Source organism: Glycine max, chromosome 19, assembly GCF_000004515.6.
Source record: "Glycine max cultivar Williams 82 chromosome 19, Glycine_max_v4.0, whole genome shotgun sequence".
In the NCBI taxonomy this organism is placed as follows: domain Eukaryota; kingdom Viridiplantae; phylum Streptophyta; class Magnoliopsida; order Fabales; family Fabaceae; genus Glycine; species Glycine max.
Window position 1 is genome coordinate 45,292,246 of NC_038255.2, and position 20,610 is coordinate 45,312,855.

Sequence of the window (20,610 nt, forward strand, 5' to 3'; positions counted from 1 at the left end):
TCTTACAATTTTATAATTTAAATGCTCCTCCAACAAAACAATTCTCTAATTTTCTGTGTAAAATGTATAGAATACTTCTGTTTCTAAAACATTGTTTACCTTTATCGATATTTTTTTTATAGAATATTAGGAAAATTTCTAAGATATAAATTACTCGTATTTTACACATGTATTATTATTATACTTATTTTACTTAATATATAGTCAAAATTCTCAACAACAAAAAAACATGGCACTATTTAAAGCTTTAAAAGGCATCTTAAAAAATTTGCTTGATGATTGGAAATATACGAACGAAAGTGATAAAAAAATAAAAATACCCTCCATCCAAATAATAATTAGAAACATTGGTTGATGGCTTAGCAACGTTAAATACCAACTTACTTTTGTCAGGAATACCATTTCATGAGTTGTACGGAGTATTTACGCATTTCATCACAGATTCGGTTGAAAGAAGGCCGACATGGGATCAAGGTCAAGGTCAAAGACCAGTTAGCACAAACCCAAGTTGAATACCAAAATCACTAGACCAGCTTTCCTACATCAACTACACTGTTTTTTTACTATCATCCAACACCAGAAACACCAACATTCACTGTCACTGCTCAGGCAAAAAAGCAAGACTTCACTTAGCACTGTGCTTGGCCTTGTTATGAGAACTTAAGGCATCTTCTGTCTTAAATAACCTGCAAGCCAATATAAAAATTATGCGTGAATTGATGTGCCTGATTACTTAGAAAAAAGAAAATAAGGAAAATAAGGAGGCAAATCAACATAAAAAGACATCTCCAATCACCTGTTGCAAGGCTTGCAGCTGTAATCTCCACCTGACTTCGGAGACTGCAGCTTGTTATTTGCAGTTGCTTTACCAGCCTGCTTAGAAGGGTGAGGAGTTGCAGCATGGACAACATTCTTGCTATCTGAACAGATCATTAAATCTCATAATATCGTTTCAGTTTTACTGTGGTCACAACATGCATGCACAGACAAGTAAAACAATCACAGTTAAACTAGCGATAAGGAACAAATTCGTGACCACTTCATAGAGGCTCTCATGCCACATCATTAACTAACTATTCTAAAAGCTTACACATTAACAATTTATATACATCTCCCACATGAACATCAAAAGTTCATTCTACTCGTGACCCGTCAACATTTCCTTTGCTCCAATTCCTCTTTACATAGTGCAACTCCAATTTCATGATAGCTTGAAATTTTTTTATTGCACAATATTGAAACTTGAAAGATATTTCATTCCTACAAAAAATATCAAGCTATGCACTGAACATTTCTAGCCCTTGCTTCTTTATCACAAGCATCATCTATGCTTGTTTGAATTTTCATCTTTTCTAATTAAATAGTTACTTCTGATATACAAGAAATAAATCTGTGCCTTCAATTTCTTTGCACGAGCAGAAAGAGCATCATTTTGATGACACAACTCTTATTCCAATTCAAATATTAATAATTTTTTGCACTTTTTCCTTTTCATCATCTTCCTGCAACTCAGGATGTATGCATCCTTTTTAGCCTTGGTCTTCTCAAAAGCTTCTTTAAACAACTTATTTAGGGGGGATTCTATTACAATAGTTTACATCTCCCTCCCATTACCATTTGGTGTCTATTTTGGCCAGGTAATGCCATTAACAGTAACTTATCCATAGAAATCACCAGTCACACTTAGCAAATATGACTAAAACACATTTGACCATAAGCTATATGAAATCACAATCACCTTAAACAAATAAGTGGGACACAACGTAAAAAAAAAGGGGTAAAGTGAGGGGGTTCCCCTCTGAATAGAATAGTGACAGTGAATGCATGATAGCCAGCAATGAGGACTGTTCCAAGAATATGAGAAGTGATGAGTAAAGCATCATGGGGGAACCAAGCTCAAGTCATGACAACTTGATAACAGCATGAAATGCTGCTATTAACTACCCCCTAAAACCTCACATCTAAATTACAATATTCACATCTTAAAGCACACCCAAAATGAGTATAAAAATAAAACAAACAAAACTTGGGGTGAAAAATATAATAGATGATTTAGAAAAATAAATGTCACAAGAAAAGAGCTTGGAAGGAAAAAAAACATAACCAACTAACCAGTCTTTTGAGGAGTAACAAACTTTGTCTTCTTCACAGGAACAGGTGTTTTCTTAGAAGACTCAATACCCCTCTTATTGCTTGCTTCAATCTATATGGGGGAAAAAAGGGAAGGTTAAATTCAAATCCAACCACAAAAATGAAACACCTTATAGTCCCTCCATACCTTCTTGGCTGTCTCCTCATCAGATTCATCATCCCCCTCCTCCTCCTCATCATCATCGCTATCATCATCACCTTCACTACTTTCTATGTCGCCATTCGCTGTGGGCTAAACAATAATCATCAATAATCAATTAAACAAACTTAAACATCAATCATTTGAGGGTGAGGCACGGCACAGTAGTAATTTTGTGCCTTGGTCACCAGTTAGTCATGGGTTCAAATCCGGAAACGGCCTCTTGGCATATGTAAAGGTAAGGCTGCGTACAATGACCCTCACCCATACCTTCACATAGCAAGGAGCCTCCGGGCACTAGGTTACATTAAATATCAATCATTTAAAATCTCCTTCAATCGATAATTCACTAATCGGAATAACTAGTCAGAATGCACACATAAAAACATTTCATCTATGTTTACAAGTTTTTATCACTGTAGGAACCATCAAAGGAATGCTTCACTGCCCAACAATCTACTTTCTCTCATATATCTAGCAATGACAATGCCATCATTGTGTTACAATCAACACTTATTATTCTGCCTTTTTTCAGGCCAATCATTAGTATTTTGGACTTAAATTCTTCAAAGCATTTCATTTCACTATATACCATCAGACAAATCATGCAAGAGTCAAGATCATCAGCAGTTCATTATAAAATCTGCTTTCTAGATTATATAAATACCTTATCTTCACTTGAATCATCATCAGAATCAGATTCGGATGAATCGTCATCTTCACCATTTGCATCCCTCTTTCTTGGATCTGCTATCTTCTTCTGTTTAGCTTCATTTGCATCAGGTTTGACGCCAACCTCGGGTTTACCTATTTAAATGTTAGCAATATACACTAGATAAACTGCTTTATGACATTATAACTACAATACCACATAAGATGGACATATTACCATTGACTGCACTAACTGGAATATCTTCATCAATATCTGAAACAAGGATGATAACAGGTGCAAGTAAGTTGTATAATAATAGTATCAAATTAATAATAGTACTCAAATCAAGAAGAGAATCTCACCATCAGAATCTTCATCATCATCAGTAATGATAAAAGAAGAATGAAGTCAAGGACACGTAATATGCATATATGTGAGAGAATATTATAGAATGCATTAGTGACTGTCAAGAGAAAATGTGTTCTTATATCAATGTAAAATAGTATTAAAAAAGGATATGACTCCGACTGAGGTTGAGCTTTAAATCCAGTAAAGAAGACACTTCCATATTTCCAGTTATGGGATAGCTCAAATTCCTTCTCAAATACCAAATCATAAGATATCTGAGGAAATTTATCAGAAGAAAGTGTTCCAAGTACAAACTTCTGGTTACCAAACTTCACATACAGGGCTACTGGTCCACCTCCTATATCCTTAGTGACATCCCCCATGCATGCCTGTCACAAGATGATTTAATCATTCAAACAAAACCATTATCAATTCCAAGTAAGCAGAATGACTCTATGTTTATTTGTCATAAAGATATACATTTGAAAGGTGGATAATCTTGTCATCTCCTGGATCAACCTTGAGAGATTCTCCATTTTTCACCTCAACACCTAAAAAGGATTATAAATAGGCATACGATGTTAATTTAATAATAATGCTTGTTAGATTATCAACTTTTTTGTCCTCATAAGATGCGTTTCTATGACAAAATGATGATTACTTACCTTCATTCAACTTCCACACCCCCAACCCAAGATATCTTTCAACAGGATGAATAAACCCAAATAGGGAAACAAATCTAATTAATTTTGCAACTGTAAATAGTTTGACACTGCACAGGACCCATCTTTAAAACCTCAACATTAAATTTTAATACAAAAGAACATACTAAATTTTCTTTACAAAAGAAACATTGGGGTCAAATACTTCAAAGACACGCTAAAAAATTTGGTAGAACGATGAAGTTCTTCACAAACTCAATTACTCAACAAATGACTTACGAAGTGAACAAACAGTTACTACATAGTGGCACCGGTGGCATATAACAAGCATGATGGTTGATGATGATAATTGGTAAAAGTTGAGTAATGAGTAACTAAAACTATAGAAACAATGATCGCATTTGCACCAACATTATCCAGAAAGCAAAATATACAAAACCTAAGAACAATTACCTTATATAATAAAGTACACATTTATATTATTAATTAAAAAAATCTATGCACGAAGATACGTGAATCATGATTATCTAATAAACATAGCAAAAGCACGAGTTCAACACATTCTAACAAAATTAAAGGAATGCTCTTCCCTCCCCGAAAAATGAAAAAAAGAAATCAACAAAATTTTCAGAGTTAGAAAACGGAAGAAGGAAAATTCAGAATAAGAAAACACGAAACAGAAGAGACAGGGCAAGGCTAACGAAATGAAGTGAGAACTGAAAATAAATGGTGTTACCCCAAAACTCCATGGACGCAGAGAGAGAGAGTTGAGAGAAGAAAAAAAGTTTCCAGAAAAACGGAACACTTTCGAGTATTTAATCAATGAATGAATTTATTTATTATTATTTATTTAGGGATCCATTCCGCATATAATAGATTTTGAATTTGAATAAATTATTTATTATTTTATTTTTATATTCCCTCCATTCATCTATATTTATAATTATTAATAATTAAAATTTTACATTTCAATTCATAATTTTATTCTTTAATTATTTCTTAAAATTTAAATTTTTCTTTTAACTTACATAATTATTAATAATGGGAATGATTTCATTTGATGTATGGGATAATTTTATATTTAAATTTCAAAATTTTCTTCTAACTTATATTAATTTTTCACTACTTTATATTAATGTTTTAATTTATTTTTTAATTAATTATATTTAACTTCTATTTTTTTATCATTTTAAAAATTTAGAGAGACACTTCTCCTACTATTTATAATATCCAATTGTTTAATTCATAATTTTTTTAAATAATTATTAAAAATGAATTTATCTTAAATTTATATATTTTATCAAAATTAATCATATCATTAATAGTCTTCTCTCTTTTCTTTTCTTTGATATGAATTTTTCTGTATCTTCTAATTAGTTGTCCGTCAATATTAATAATTAGGAATATTTTAATTTAAAAATAATTAATATAAAAGATAATATAAATTGTATATTATAAAAAAAACAATTATTACTTTTGATTTGGGTTTTATGAATAGAATTGGAATGAGTATTATTACACATTTTATAATTTTTATAATTTGCAAGAAAATTTTGTTGCTTACATTTTTTTTCCTAACTTGAAATTTTGACCTGGTGAACCCGATAAAATTAAGTTTTAAGATATGTGGGACAAAATTATATAAATATAATGACGAGGTAAATTTATATTAATATTATAAGAAACACTCTGTTTCTCTCTTCGTATTTTAAATCTATACTGTTAATAAAAATAGAATAAAATATTTTGGTATGCACATTTATTTCTCATTTTATTCATAAAATTACCTTTTCAAATTTATTTTTTATCCCTATAACTATTCTCTTCAATCAATTCACATTCCACTCATATTTCAAAAACTATCTATTTTTTTTATATAAAAAATATAGAGAAACACGAAGTGTCTTTTTTTCCTACTAAAAATAAAAGAAAAGAAAAAAAGGGATTTATAGGTTAAACAAAAATAAGACTAATAAAAAATAAGTAAGATGAGAATAGTGGAAAATTATCAAAAGAGAGTAATAAAAATATAAAATCTGAAAAATGATAAAATTGTTTAAAATTTATTGACAACAAAAGGAGTATTTCCTTTATTAACAGTGTACATATATAATTATATCATAAAATTTAACAGGTATATAACTTTATTTTAACAATGTTTAAATTATGTGTTTCAGATACTAAAGTAACCTTATATCTAACAATAAAACACTAAATTATTACATTGCACATTATGAAAAAATTATAAGATTATTATATGTAAAATTCTTAAGAAAATTTTAAAGTTTAAAATCATTATATAGATAACAATTTTTGCACCAAAAAAACAAATTCAAAATGATTTTAAATAGTTTTAAACACTAAGTTATTTTTAAACATCATTTAAAATTTTGCATATTAGTTTATTAAAAAAATTATTTGTAATTATTGAATCCTTTTTAACATAGTTTTAAAACTCACACCATCAATTTACCCAATCAAACAATGAGGTAAATGGTATGAGGTAAATGGTTGAATCAATAAATCACTAATTGAACCACAATCAACCTTTATAAAATAAAATAAATAATTAAGGTCACCATATATTATTTTGCTTGTCGTTTATAAGTATTAAAATATTGAATTAGTGTAGTGCCAATGTTGCTCTCTTTGAATGTTCTACTCCTACATGGGTTTGATTCCAACATTTGTAACATTTGGTCTTCACATTTTAATTTTAATCTAATACTACAAGAGAGTGTTGTGTTTGGTAGTGTGAAAAATTCAGTGTCTGGTGATGTTTACACTAGTTAAACATACTTTTAAGACCGGTTTAATGACGTCAATCACACAACCAATGGAATAATATGGAATTGAGTCATTTGTAGTAGTGATTCTCGATCCGAGTAGATTTTAATTAAAATTATGCGACAATTGAAGTGAAAAATTATTCTTAAATCAACCAATTACAATATTAGGAACATAGTTCTAACTTCTATCAGAATAACAAGGAAAGGTTATGCGAGAGCATGAACTACATGATTGCGACACTACAATGCTTTTGTCTAAAGACATTGTAATGTGTTTTTTTATGTGAAAGGCATTGAAATGTTGAATGAGGACGAGGACAATGACAAGTAAAGTTTTCCAACGATTAGAGTGAAAAATGAAAATCCGACAACGAATGAAGTGGGCAATGCCACCATTGAAAGTTAACTTTGCATTACAAGCAGACTAACTCAACAATGCCACCAATGCTTCCTAGTTGTTTGGTAATGAACTAAGCAACAACAATGTATGTCGTCATCTCCATAGTATTCAGTTGATTCAAAAATTATGAAAACTGCTCATATGTTTACCAATCGAGGTACCATGTACTTTAAGTTTATCAATTTCCAAATCAATAATGCCTTGTTCTATGCATTTTTAGACTCAAGCAAGTCACTCAATTTTTTTCCACAAGTTGTGGGCATTAATTGTTAATTGTTATTCATGAACTTTAAATGCATTAAAAATAGGAGAAAAAGTAGCAATGTACCTCTAATTTGTGGTATCTTTTGCGAGATTTGTAAATAATTTATTCTTGTGTGAGTTTATACAATGGAAACTCCATTTTTTGTTGACTAATGTTGAACTTAATTAGGTTTTTAGGCTGAAGAAGATAAGATTTTGAAATGTTGCTTAAGGGTTCACTCAGCGAGCCAGATTGGCTAAGCAAGACTCATCCTCTTAGCGAGCAAGAACAAAACCCTAGAGAATGTTGAGCCAGAGAGCAACACACTTATTGCACAACCAGTCCGCCTAGCGAGGACATTGTTTCTTCTCACACTTAGCACGTACAAACCCGCTTAGCGCACAACCACTTACTCTCGCTTAGTGAGACATGCTCGTTGAGCGCGCCTTCGTAAGCTGAGAAATCCAAAAGTCTTTAAAACATTGAGAAGAAAGGGAAGTGAAGAGGAAGGAGAAGAAAGGAAGAAGGCACCAAGGCTGAAGAAAAGACATTTTCTTCACACTCTTACCATTTTCTTTGATTCCTACATCATTTCACCTTTGTATTAAGCCCTCCTTGCTAATGAAGGGCTAAACACTTCACTATTGGAGAGTTTTTCTACCAAACACTCTTGATGTAAAACTTCTAAGTATATTTAATGTTATTGCCAGTGTTCTTTGCTTCTATCAGTGTTTATTTTACATATTTGTGGCTTAATCACTCATTTATATGCTTTGTTAGGTTTTAAGTATTTGCTTAAAGTCCTTAGAACTTGATAGAATAGTAAGAAGTCTACATTTCTAGGAATAGTGTGGAGTAATCTAGTAAATGTTGCATCTTATGCATAGTGCAACTCGCTTAGAATGAGTTTGTTGAAGAATCAAAAACGAAAATATGAGGGTTAGACTCTTTCATGTAAAATATTACAGTTAGAGTAATATGACAATATACAAGAACATTAGACTAATATTAATTAGAGAAAAACTTATTTAGTTGCATCAAGAAAAAATTCAGTAGAATACTCCTAGATATTTTTATCTTTATTTGTTCTATTATACAATTTTGTGTTTGTTTTGTTATGCATTTTTTAAGTCTAGAAAAAATAATTAAATAATTTGAAACATGAATGGGTTGCTCTACTTTTATTCCACTGCAATTGAAAATATTTACAAACCGGATATGCAACATCCAAGTATAACAAATTCTCTATGGACATGATAATTTAACTTACTGACTACTTGTACAAATTAGTACACTTGTCAATTGGTCTAGCATTAATCTTACTAGATAATGGTTTATCAATTTTTTCATGTTTATTTCTTTACATCCTTTCACAGATTTATTTGCTGTTTTAGTACCATTATTCTCAACGTGATACACAGGTCTTTACAAAATAGCAAGTCTTCCATTTGGAATTTTCAAATGAACTAATTAGTAGCATCCAATCTAATTATAGTATCAACAAGATCACCTTCTCTCATTTTAATAGTAGAAATCAAAGCCCAATTGTTGGAGAAAGATAACAAATAATAACAAATAAACCAAAGCAAACCAAATTTGCTTTTCTTCTTGTGCAATTATCAACTATAACAAATAATAACAACTTGTGTACATAGAGGATATGTGGGGAAGAAGAGAGAGGGTGGGTTCACGATGGCTGTGATTGATGAATTGAAACTTGCCTCTTTAACTGTCTTCTGCGTTCACTTGGGAAAAAGCAAACAAAATTCCCAATGCCACAAGCAAATACACGAGTAAAACATAAAAATACATGGGGATTATGTTTTCAGAAATGTGATGATAATAGCAATTAACTACAATTCAATTCTGATGTTACATTAGCTATATTTCATAATCATTGATACAAGTACAAATTATCGAGCCAAATCGTATGCTTACCTGGTGCAAACGCCAGAGCCTTTGTTCTTCAACGACGTGGACTATTCAATACTTGTCTAATATACAAAGTATGATGTTTCAAATGTTTATTGCCTTCATTCTTTTCCAATCATTACATAAACAAATAAGATGACCATCTTTTGCCAATTAAAATATCATCATAATGATATTGGGTTTTCTGTTCCCAACTTTATTCTGTCAATAAAATCATCAACTGGCATGGTTCCAAGCTCCCCACCAAACCTAGATCTAACAGTGACTGTTTCTGTTTCAACTTCCTTTGAGCCCACAACAACCATTAATGGAATTTTCTGCTTCTCTGCATTTCTTATTAGTTTAGGTAGGCGCTCACCATGGCAAACTTCAGCTCGGATGCCATACATTTTAAGTTTGTTGGTCACAACATTGCAATATTCAAGCTGCATTAGATATAATAGAGAAAAATAATTCCCATTATCACTACCATGTTCTCATAAATTTTTTAAAAACATCAGTCTACCTAGTTAGGTACTTGGCAGTCCTATAAATATAACAAATATGCAAATAGTTTTAAAATTAACTAACAAATGCATCTCGTTGTCAATCTGATAGGAACAAGAAAATGATGGAAGAGATATATATGTATTGAACAATGAAAAACCTCAAATGGAACAGTTCATACAAGCAAATACTGATCTGACTTGCAATAAGAAAACAAAATGAGTGCAAAGAAAATGAAGAAAAGGAAATGATATGAACAACTCCTCCCTCAAGCCAGTAGGCTTCCCAAACCTTTTCCAAATACCTTCTCTCCTAGACACTATTCATAGCCAACCCCTTATTAACAGTTGTCCCCTTCTGTTATTTTTCTCTCCTTAACTGAATGGTCCACCTATAGTTGGACCCCTCCTTTCTTACTTCTTTCTTTCATACACTTTGAGGCCTTTATCATTATCATTGGGCCTCTGAGGCTTTCTTCTCTTATACACCTTAGTTTTGGGCCAAACAAAATCATATTGTCTGTTTTTGCATTCTTTGTGGTGATTTTGCTCTATGGGGCTATTTAAACTGAGAAAATGTTTTATTTTTTTCATTTTTAAATATAAATATTGCATCATGTTTTCACTTTATTTCTTATAGATATAGCAGAGGGAAGTACAACATATAATCAGAATATACAAATCACCAAAGATTTCTTAGTAGTCAATTACCTGGGCATCAGTAACAGGTAAAACTCGAGCTTGTATTGGAGAAAGCCATAATGGAAAATCACCAGCATAATGCTCAATGAGAATGCCAAAGAATCTTTCCAATGATCCAAGCACTGCTCTATGGATCATTATAGGCCTCCTTTTCTCAGTATTTGAGTCAACATATGTGATGTCAAAACGCTGTGGTAGATTGAAATCAACCTGTAAGTTAAAAAGAATTTTAAGTTAAGCCAAGACAGAAATAGTTCCCCGCAAATTGATTCATTCAAGATTAAGTAACCAATGTCCAATATATAAGAAATAAACAGAATAGTCACAAGCCTTAAACCCCTGACGAGTTAAGAGATTTAAGAAAAGCTTAGGATAGTCCATGCAGGTACGTGATTAGTTTCAATTCTGTAACTTCCTCCCTCATGGGAGATTCTTTGGGCTTAAAGAATGGACAATGTAGAGGCCAAATGTACCTAGTTCTAAATGAGCAGCAGGTGCCACCATGCCAGGGGAAGCAAGGATATACTCCTGACCACTTGGTCACATAAACTCTAATACATGGCCCCATTTGGATAGACAACTAATTTTGATAGCTTAATGAGATTATTTTAGTAAAACTATTACAACAACACCCATCAACTAAGCTGTCTCTAGCTTTTATTGCAGCTTATTTTCATAAGCCAGAACCCCAAAATAGTTTTAGGGGTTTTCTAAGCTGTTTTCATATACTCATTCATCCAAACAAGACAACAATAGCCCCAAAAGTGCAGTAGCCAAAATAAGCAGAAAATCCTATAACAAAAAGAAAACTGAAAATAAGACTTCCCAAATCAGGTCATGTCATCCATTCAAGACTGAATCTCTTCAAACCTAAAGCTATTAGATGAAGGCAAATAAGTGCTTTTATATAGGAACAAATTATGAGTAAAGAATTGCCTGTATGGTTGAGCATTGCCACTTCCTACCAAGAGCATCCTCAATCTTGATATCAACCTTTGGCCCATAAAAGGCACCTCCTCCATCATCAATTTGATAGGTCCAACCTTTATCATCCAAAGCATCTTCTAAAGCAGAGGTAGCTTTTTCCCATATATCATCGTCTCCCACAGCCTTTTCAGGCCTTGTAGATAAATTTACTTCATACTTTTCAAAACCAAATTGCAATAGTATTTCTTCAGTAAGATCTAGGACACCCCTGATCTCATCTTTAATCTGGTCATCTAAACAAAATATATGTGCGTCATCCTGTAAAAACGATATATTGAAGTCAAACAAGAAGCGATTTAACAACCAATTTGCAAAAAAAAAAAAAAAGAAACCAAATGTAGCAATTTGTAGATGCTAAACAATAGTGCACATTAAGGCTCCACGTGAGGGGAAAAAAAAAGGTGACCCAGTGCATGAGGTTTGCACAATTGTAGACTCCAGTCAAATGCACAACCTTACTAGTGAGAAAGGGCACTCTTTCCACTAAGTAGAAGTCAACATTGAGGACAAATTTTAAGATAAACTAGATCAACATAATCTTAGTAGTTCACAAGACGATGAGCTATGTATAACAACAAACCTGTGTGAAACCTCTAACACGGAAAAGGCCATGTAAACTTCCAGATAGTTCATATCTATAAACAGTTCCTAATTCTGCTACCCTGATAGGGAAATCACGATAGGAATGAAGCTTGCTTTTGTACACCAAAATATGATAAGGACAATTCATTGGCCGAAGCTGATAAAGCTCATCCTCAACGCTCATCTGATCATACATATTCTCTTTGTAGAAATCCAAATGACCACTGATCTTCCAAAGATCAGCTTTTGCCACATGCGGTGTGTACAGTAGATCATAGCCACGTTTCATGTGAATTTTTTTCCAGAAATCTTCAATTATGTGTCTGACCATAGCACCCTTTGGGTGCCAGAAAACTAGACCCCCACCAGCATCATCCTGCACGAATGTAGTAAAATTATTTACCCACAAAATTAGGAATAATAAAAATAAACCCTAATATCTGTTCCATCAATAAAATCAAAAATAGAAAGCAAAATCAATGAGCAGAACAATACGAAGTATAAACATCACTGTTAATTTTACCTGTATAGAAAACAAATCAAGATCTTGCCCTAGGCGCCTGTGATCTCGACGCTTGGCTTCCTCTTTGAAGTGAAGGTAAGCTTTCAACTGCTCTTCATTCTCCCATGCAGTACCGTATATCCGTTGCAACATTGGCTTCCTTTCATCTCCTCTCCAGTATGCACCAGCAATAGACTCAAGTTCAACTGCTTTCTTATTGATATGTCCAGTAGAATCAACATGAGGTCCAGCACAGAGGTCCCACCACTCATCACCTTTAAGGAAAAAGGAATACAAGATGAGACAAAAAAACAGATGAGACACCACAGGCAATAACTTCTTTTTAATGCAATGTGAGACCTGCAGCACTCTCTCTGAGCATATCCTTGCCTCGTCATTGTTATTCTACTTTACACTTCCATCTTCACAGTTCCAATATCAGACACATTACATTGTCCATTTTCATTCTGCTGAAGCATGTTAATTGATCATGTTAAAGATGCAGAAGAAGTTCAGTGCTCTAAATACTTAGGCTCAGTGACCATATAGTTTAGAGGCAACTAAGAAATATAACTCCCCAGTTGATTAAGGGTAACCAAACAGATACCACACTACATTATTACCAACTTTAAATATATGGCAACATGAAACATATTCTTGCCATATTAAAATAAGGGTAGGTAAAATGCAGTGGCAAGATTGACAAATAGAAAATCAAAGTATTATGTTATGGCTCAAACTACTAATGAACCGGTTACAAGTGTGGGTGATGATGAGATTGGCAGTGGCTACAGAACTACTAAGTCTACACAAATTTTTTCGTACGCATATCGAGACAGATTCTCACTTGATCCGAGAGAAATCTTAGCAAGTATATAATTCTACCAATCATATGTGCAATAGGATGCGTTAGCAGACTTTTTTAATCAAGTTATAGGTTATAATTATATCAGTAAAAATGTAGGCAAGATTAACATATACACCATAGCATGAGGTAGTGTTTTAAATTGTAATAATTTATGTTAGCTGTTCTTATACTAGCTTGTACAACACTCGAATGATTGGTATAAATCACACAAAAAGTCTAGACATCATGAAGTTATCACATCCATATATCAACTCTTATCTATGCTTTCACCAAAGTGAGTACATGAGCATAGCAATAATGAACTAAGTGCATAGATGACACAGATAATCATTCCCTCTCTCTATAGTCGCTCTCTCACACACATACACTTGGCATGAGAGAATTAAAACGGTAAAAACTGAGAAGAACAAGAACACTACCGATGTGATAAATGGTGATGGGATCATCCTTAATGCTTTCCAAAATCTCCAACTTGTATGGTTCATTCAGAGCCGATATTCTTCTATGAGCTTCGCCTCTTGAAACTTCTTCTCTTACAAGTGGCAAATTTTTTCCAATAATTCGATCCTGCATACAACATGCAAGAATCGCATTCGCGTGGTACGCAGTGTATAATTTGCTTGAGATGCATGAAAAGAAATTAAGAAAAATAAAAAAAGGCCCCTCGAAAAGATTTAATGGACTGTTTCTGCTTACCATCTCTTTCTTAATTCTCTTCAAATCTTTATCAGTCAAAGGCTCCATGTCGAAGTCATAATAAAACCCATTTTCTATCCAAGGCCCAATTGTGACTTTTGCATCAGGGTAAAGCTTTTGAACAGCCATTGCCATCACATGCGCACTCTGCATGCCTGCAACTTGTTAGCGAAACTAAAGATACAGAAGCATTCGGTAAACCACAAAATTGCATTGCACATCACCGTGTGGCGGATTCTGAGAAGCATCTCCGATGATTCGTTGGAAGGGAGAACAAGCTGATTGGGATTAGGGTTAGGGTTGGGGTTGGGATTGAAACAAACGGAAGAGTCGGTGGCGACAGCGAGGGTAGTGGTGATTGAGGGGCGTTTTGGTTTTGTGGTTGGAGAAAGGAAGGAGCCAAAACCAAAACCAAAACCACGTCGTGCATTAAGGGGAGCGATAGAAGATGTCGAAAGTGTTGTTGCAACCGCGAAGGTAGCCATTCCGAGCGAAGAAGGCCAGACGAGACGATGATGAAAATGTGTGTATCACACTCCCTTATCCACTACATCCTAATCCAACTTAGGTGCATACAGAAATAGGGAAGAAGTAAGACTGGGTTTGGGGTGGTTTTTTTTTTTCAATTTCATAATCATTGAAATCTAAATTCAGTATATGTCTTATCTTGCTCCATGATGAGATCATAGAATATATAAAAAAATAAAAAATATATAACTTTTTAAAAATTAAAAAAAATAATGATATAAACATAACACTAGTAATGCTATGTTGAGATATATAGTAATGCTATGTTGAGATATATAAGAAGAAATTGATTTTTCTGTTGTCATTTTCTTATGCTATTGTTTTGCTAGAATAAATAATAATGAAATTATTATTTTAATAAATGATGCAACAGAGGGTAATAGTGACATTGATTCCCGAGAAGCACAACAAAACTCTTGAAATAGTTGAAGCTAATTTGAATTTGAATAAGGCAAGAGACAATAATTGAGACAAATCTAGCTCTTAGACGAACTAGGACACGAGTAAAGACTATCAATGTAATTTTATAATATATCAATGTGATTTCATAACAAGTTAATGTGTTCATCCATGTAACTGTGTCAATATTGTGATTGAATTTTAAAATTATGCAGTTACGGAGAAGTCTGATCCTACATAAGACATGTTTCATTCATAAATAACTACTTCTACAACCTATGCATGAGCTTAATGCTCCAATCTGGTGAGTTTAATGAGTTCAACGATACAGAGGTGGTTAACGAGCCATTATTTCTCAATATTATTTAATTAGTTATTATTTCTTATTCGATGTGAATAAAAAATTTAATTTATTAATTATAAAAATTAGTTCATATTATTTAATTTTATTAATTTTTAGTAAAAAAAATAAATTATTTTAAAAATATTTTTCATTGAAATTTATTATCATAAATAAAAAAATATGAAAAAAATAAAAAAAAAGTTAAATGAATAATATTCTAAAAATAATAATATTAAATTTAATAAAATTAGTAATATTTACTTATATTTAAATTAACATAACATATAACCTTTTTACTTATACATGAGTTGAGTTTAGAAAGACTGTCATTTGATTTTATTAGTCTAAAAAAGAAAGTCATTTTATTTTCTAAAATAATCTTGATATTTAATTGCATAAAAATATTGAAAACAAAACTCTAATTCATAAATGATAGTCTGAAGATGATATCATTAAATATAAAATAATTAATTAAAATTTATTTATATTTTACTTCGGTAGTATACATCTGTTTTGTTTATATTTCAGTCCATAGAGTATTATTAAAAGTCACATAAATACTCTATTATCTTTTTCTTAATATATTTTTATAATAATTGATTTTTTAAAAATTAAAAATTTTAAAAAGTTTAAATTCTTATTTAATGAATGGGGTTATTAAAATTAATACTCTATTATCCTGAATTAGTGAAAAGTTCTTACAATTTATACTGATATTCTGTTCCCTTCATGCAGTTATGAACTCCCTGATTCACATCCTCTTCTGAATGGGGTTAGTTGTTGCTACATTCATTAACATAGTTGTGTTTGTTGATATATGTATAATTTTATTAATTTGTTGTGAACTACAGTGGAACAAGCGAGAACCTGATGATCTAGGCAAATACCTTCTAGCTATATGGACCCCAGGTGGGCAAAAGTAACTTGACCGCCATACCCTTTCTAAATTAAATTGGATTCATTGTAAAGTTTTTGTTGGCATTCTACAGCATTATAAGTTGGAACATTTTGCAATATATGATTGCTTTTGGTTTTCTGGTGTTTCACAATTCATTTTGCCAAATGCAATGTGTTCAACAGGGGAGACAGCAGATTCTATACAGCCACCAGAAAGCAAATGCAGCTCTCAGGACTGTGACCAGCTCTGTAATGAGAAGGAATGTTTTTCATGCAACAGTTTCCGTGAAGCAAATACACAGATAGTTCGAGGGACACTCCTGGTATGAATGCTTAATTAAACATGCATTGTTTATTAATTCTTATGCATTATAACATTATAGTGGAAAAACCAAGTTGAGAAGCAAGTAATTTGCCTATGAATGCAAGTATTATAATAGGCTGACCAAATATAATTCATGAATAGATACCATGTCGAACAGCTATGAGAGGGAGCTTTCCGCTAAACGGCACCTATTTTCAAGTCAACGAGGTAAATAGTGTGGAATCTCATATTATCAAATCTCTTTCCCTTAAATAAATAAGTGTGTGTGTGTGTTTGTAATTTAAGAAGTACTAAAAACATGCCATTTGAAGCAGGTTTTTGCAGACAATGACTCAAGTCTTAATCCAATTAGTGTTCCCTGAAGTTGGATCTGGAACCTTGATAGGCGAACAGTGTATTTTGGAACCTCCATACCATCCATATTCAAAGGTAAACTCTTAAAAATTAACCTATTATAATAGATATCAAACAATAAATTGAGTATATGCTTTTTGTCAACCAGGTTTATCAACACGAGAAATTCAACAATGCTTTTGGAGAGGTAAGATTTAGCTCCCAGAATGTAATCCTGTTTATTGTAATTGGACATCCTAGTTCAGCCTATTTTTATCAGTGCAATAGTATTCATTAGTTTGCAGACTTTGTAGACACACTAAGAGGTCAAAGGAATAAAACCTAACACACTTGCACAATTTGATTCACTCGTCACATGATGGATGGCATCATCATGTGCCACCAGCTATCTGTTGCTCTTAGGTTAAAATATCTAATTCATCTATAGAAGGACAGTGGAGTATGTAGTCATTTCACAATATGCGCTACACTTCCACTTTTATAAATGCTACTTAAGTTTGAATCTGTAGCACATTAAATAATCAGATAACTGTATACAAACAAGGGCAGAGACATCACCGTTCCAATCAATTAGAAACTGACTTCCTGCACAAGTGATGAGGCATTTGACAACTTTTGACCCAGTTAAGTATACATGGCAACTTCTAGTTCTACACTTCTACTTACTAGTAAAGCCACCCGTGTAGTTTAATTCCAGCAACAACACTCCTTAATCAGAACGAACTGAAAGCCTCAAACCATAGTTGATACTTGACAGGAACTCTCCTTGGTAGGAATTACCTTTTGCCAAAGAACTCTGACCATGGACTTTTTTAATAATGTAGCAAGCAACCACGTTTCTCCTCATCAATTCAACCATTTAATACTTGGTCTTCCATATGCTCTTCTCACATTGGAATATTGGCATGTACATATTAGAATGTTTGCAGTATCTGTTTTATATCTATCTCAATCATCTTATTTTCATACCAATTTGTAAATCTGAAAATCATGATTCCTTTTTTTTTTTTGGAGGAATACATGACATACTACTTTTAAGTGCATCTACAAACAATTTTCATTTCTTTCTCTTCTTTTAGTTAGAGTTTATTTCTAAAACAATGATGAAAAGGCAATTTTTCCTATTAGGAGGAACACAGGATAATCAACAAGAAAAGCAAGTGACCATATAGCTTAACACATCTAAACAAGTAGTGAAAAATGTTTTGCAGGATCTGTCTGTGTGCGAGGATTTGACCGGGAAAAGACCAAAAAAGAGTCCGCATCTCCAAATTCACAAGGATTGAATTTTAAACAAAATCCAGAACAACCAGAATTTCTTTCCAACAATTGGGAGACTGGAGGATCCTGAAGGCCAACAATTGCTCTTGATATTCATCATGTACTCTCTGTATAATAACAATGCCATTGTCACGCTAGGATACTAAGCAGTTTTCCCAGACTAGGACTAGGACTAGGACCAAGACAGTATAATGGTAACAGGAGCTTTTTTGCTCCATGAAAATTAAAGAGGAATGTGAGCTAGGTGAGATATGAGGCTACTTGCGCAAGAGCTCAGTAAAGATACACTCATCAATATTCTTCTGGTTCTAGATTTGAATTCTTATGTCTTTCAATTGACTAGTTCCGGTTGTAGAAATAATCAGATTTTCAACTCGCGATTCAGTTTCTTAGTTGTAGAAAGATGTCATTACTAAATAATTTATAATTCCTCCAAATTCTAGATCTTATAGCAACAAACTAAGGTCACTTATCTTCAAGTTCAAATTGTAAATATAATTGTTAACCGTTGTTAGTAGTATAGTAAAATTTCATGAATGTCGCCAAAAAGATGAACAGATAACTCAAATCAATCATAACGTAGTACAGATATCAAATCGAAGTATTGGAAGGATGAACGGTAAACTGAAGGTATAGAGTTTATTCAGATCAAGAAGTATAGAGAGGTTTCAGATCAAGAAGAGTACCTTTCATTAAGTCTTTGCTTCCAGAACCAAAAACTGGAAAACTGGCTCGCAAAGAGAATGAGAAGAGCGATGTAGATGCGAGCGAGAGAAAAAAGAGTTAACGAGACGTGCAGCAGCATATATACTTCCCCTTTTTTGCCGCCTTACGGCCATTTTCATATGCATTTCCTTCCCTTTTTTTTTTTTTTAATTTTGTTTGCGTCTCGGGAAAGGGGTAACTCTGTCTTTGGGTGAATTACTTCTACCTTAAAATGTTTGAACAGTGACTGAATTGATAGTAGTAATTAAGTTTATATTTTTAATATTATATAATATTTTAATTAAAGAAATAGTATAAAATTATAAGAAAAAAATAAAATTAATATAAATCTAATTATACATTCTACGTGATAAAAATTAGCAATAATAAATAAATATTATCTTTGGTCTTATATATAAAAATTAATACATAATCTATGAAAACAAATAAAAGTATTTAAGTTAATAAATTTTAATTAAAAATATCATAAATTTAAATTGTGTTTCAAAAATATGCTTAAAATTAAATTATTCAAGTGTTAGGTATATTTAATGACACTATTTATAAATCAGAAAATGATTTTCAAACAATACGTGGGACTTGTTTTTGTAATTTCTATGGGGAATGAATGTATATATGTTATTAATTGACTCCCGATAAATTAGGATTATTAAAGAAAATTAAGAAATAACATAGAATGTAATTTTATATTGCTGATAATTAGGACATTGAAAATAATATATAATTTATTTCTTGTGTATAGGATTAGAGGTGGTAATTTATGTTTATTTAAAAAAATTAAATGCGTTATTATTATCTTTCTGATTCAAGATTACTTTCATTGATTTTCCACTACTTTGGCTGGTTTTTTATTGGTTCCAACTTCAAGGATATTTTGGCTTTTTGGAGTTAATTGACCAGTCATTGGGTTGATTTTTTATTGGCTTGGTTGGACCGAGACCGATTGAACCAATCAATTCGGTTAGTTTTTTAAGACAATGGTTCCACCCTGTAGTTACTTATTAAGGGTGGTCAAAGGTTTGAATGGTTCATCTTTAGAGTAAGATCAAATCAAAATCAATCATATTTTATTTGATCGGTTTAGGTTAGGTTTTAAAAAATTTATCATCCAAAATGAATCAAACTAATCTTATTAGAATTTAGTTAGTTTAGTTTTGAATCAAACTAGAAAGTTATGATGAAAAATAAGTTAGACTTAATTGTATTTTTGGTTTATTTAGTATTATAATTGTGCAATTTTGATTCATTGGATTCCAAAAGCGCAAATTGAATTTCTCAAATACTACTGTAAATGTGTTTTTTAGGTCCCTTCATTGGTATTCTGTAAAATATTTAACAATATTTTCAAATATTACATCAAATAATAACTTGACAAGTATAACCAACTAGTTGTGTTAACACATGTGCAAAAATTACTTAATTATACACTGTATCCCTCATGATTGTGATATCAGAGGAACTAAAGTGTAATTAAGCAACATCAGTTCTATTTGGTTTTACCACCGAAATCAAAATCAAAGCAAGTTGTAAAAATATGCATTTTTTCTTTATTTTTTGTTGGGCCAATTTAACGTTTGACAGTGTTTTTATTTGAATTTGAACACCTTCATATCTTGTA

The 20,610-nt window shown here is 32.1% G+C and overlaps 2 protein-coding genes across 3 annotated transcripts; both read right to left on the reverse strand.

Moving 5' to 3' along the window:
- Positions 1-406: 406 nt before the first annotated feature.
- On the reverse strand, positions 407-4,777 carry HDT6 (histone deacetylase HDT1-like). Its single transcript, XM_003554369.5, has 10 exons — positions 4,689-4,777; positions 3,771-3,841; positions 3,462-3,679; positions 3,305-3,327; positions 3,180-3,215; positions 2,958-3,097; positions 2,279-2,383; positions 2,113-2,203; positions 797-920; positions 407-686 (listed from the first exon to the last, which is right to left on the reverse strand). Exons 1-10 carry the CDS (start codon positions 4,699-4,701, stop codon positions 626-628), a joined length of 882 nt encoding a protein of 293 aa, XP_003554417.1. The 5' UTR covers positions 4,702-4,777; the 3' UTR covers positions 407-625.
- Positions 4,778-9,207: 4,430 nt separating this feature from the next.
- On the reverse strand, positions 9,208-19,094 carry LOC100784904 (threonine--tRNA ligase, chloroplastic/mitochondrial 2). Of its 2 annotated transcripts, none has more exons than XM_006604554.4 (9): positions 18,953-19,094; positions 14,364-14,702; positions 14,140-14,286; positions 13,863-14,010; positions 12,597-12,850; positions 12,072-12,449; positions 11,441-11,749; positions 10,514-10,714; positions 9,208-9,742 (listed from the first exon to the last, which is right to left on the reverse strand). In XM_006604554.4, exons 2-9 carry the CDS (start codon positions 14,622-14,624, stop codon positions 9,482-9,484), a joined length of 1,959 nt encoding a protein of 652 aa, XP_006604617.1. In that variant the 5' UTR covers positions 14,625-14,702; positions 18,953-19,094; the 3' UTR covers positions 9,208-9,481. The 2 variants fall into 2 exon arrangements, with proteins under 2 accessions (XP_006604617.1, XP_040868574.1); XM_041012640.1 differs by having other exon boundaries at positions 14,364-16,553; positions 18,953-19,030.
- Positions 19,095-20,610: the final 1,516 nt, after the last annotated feature.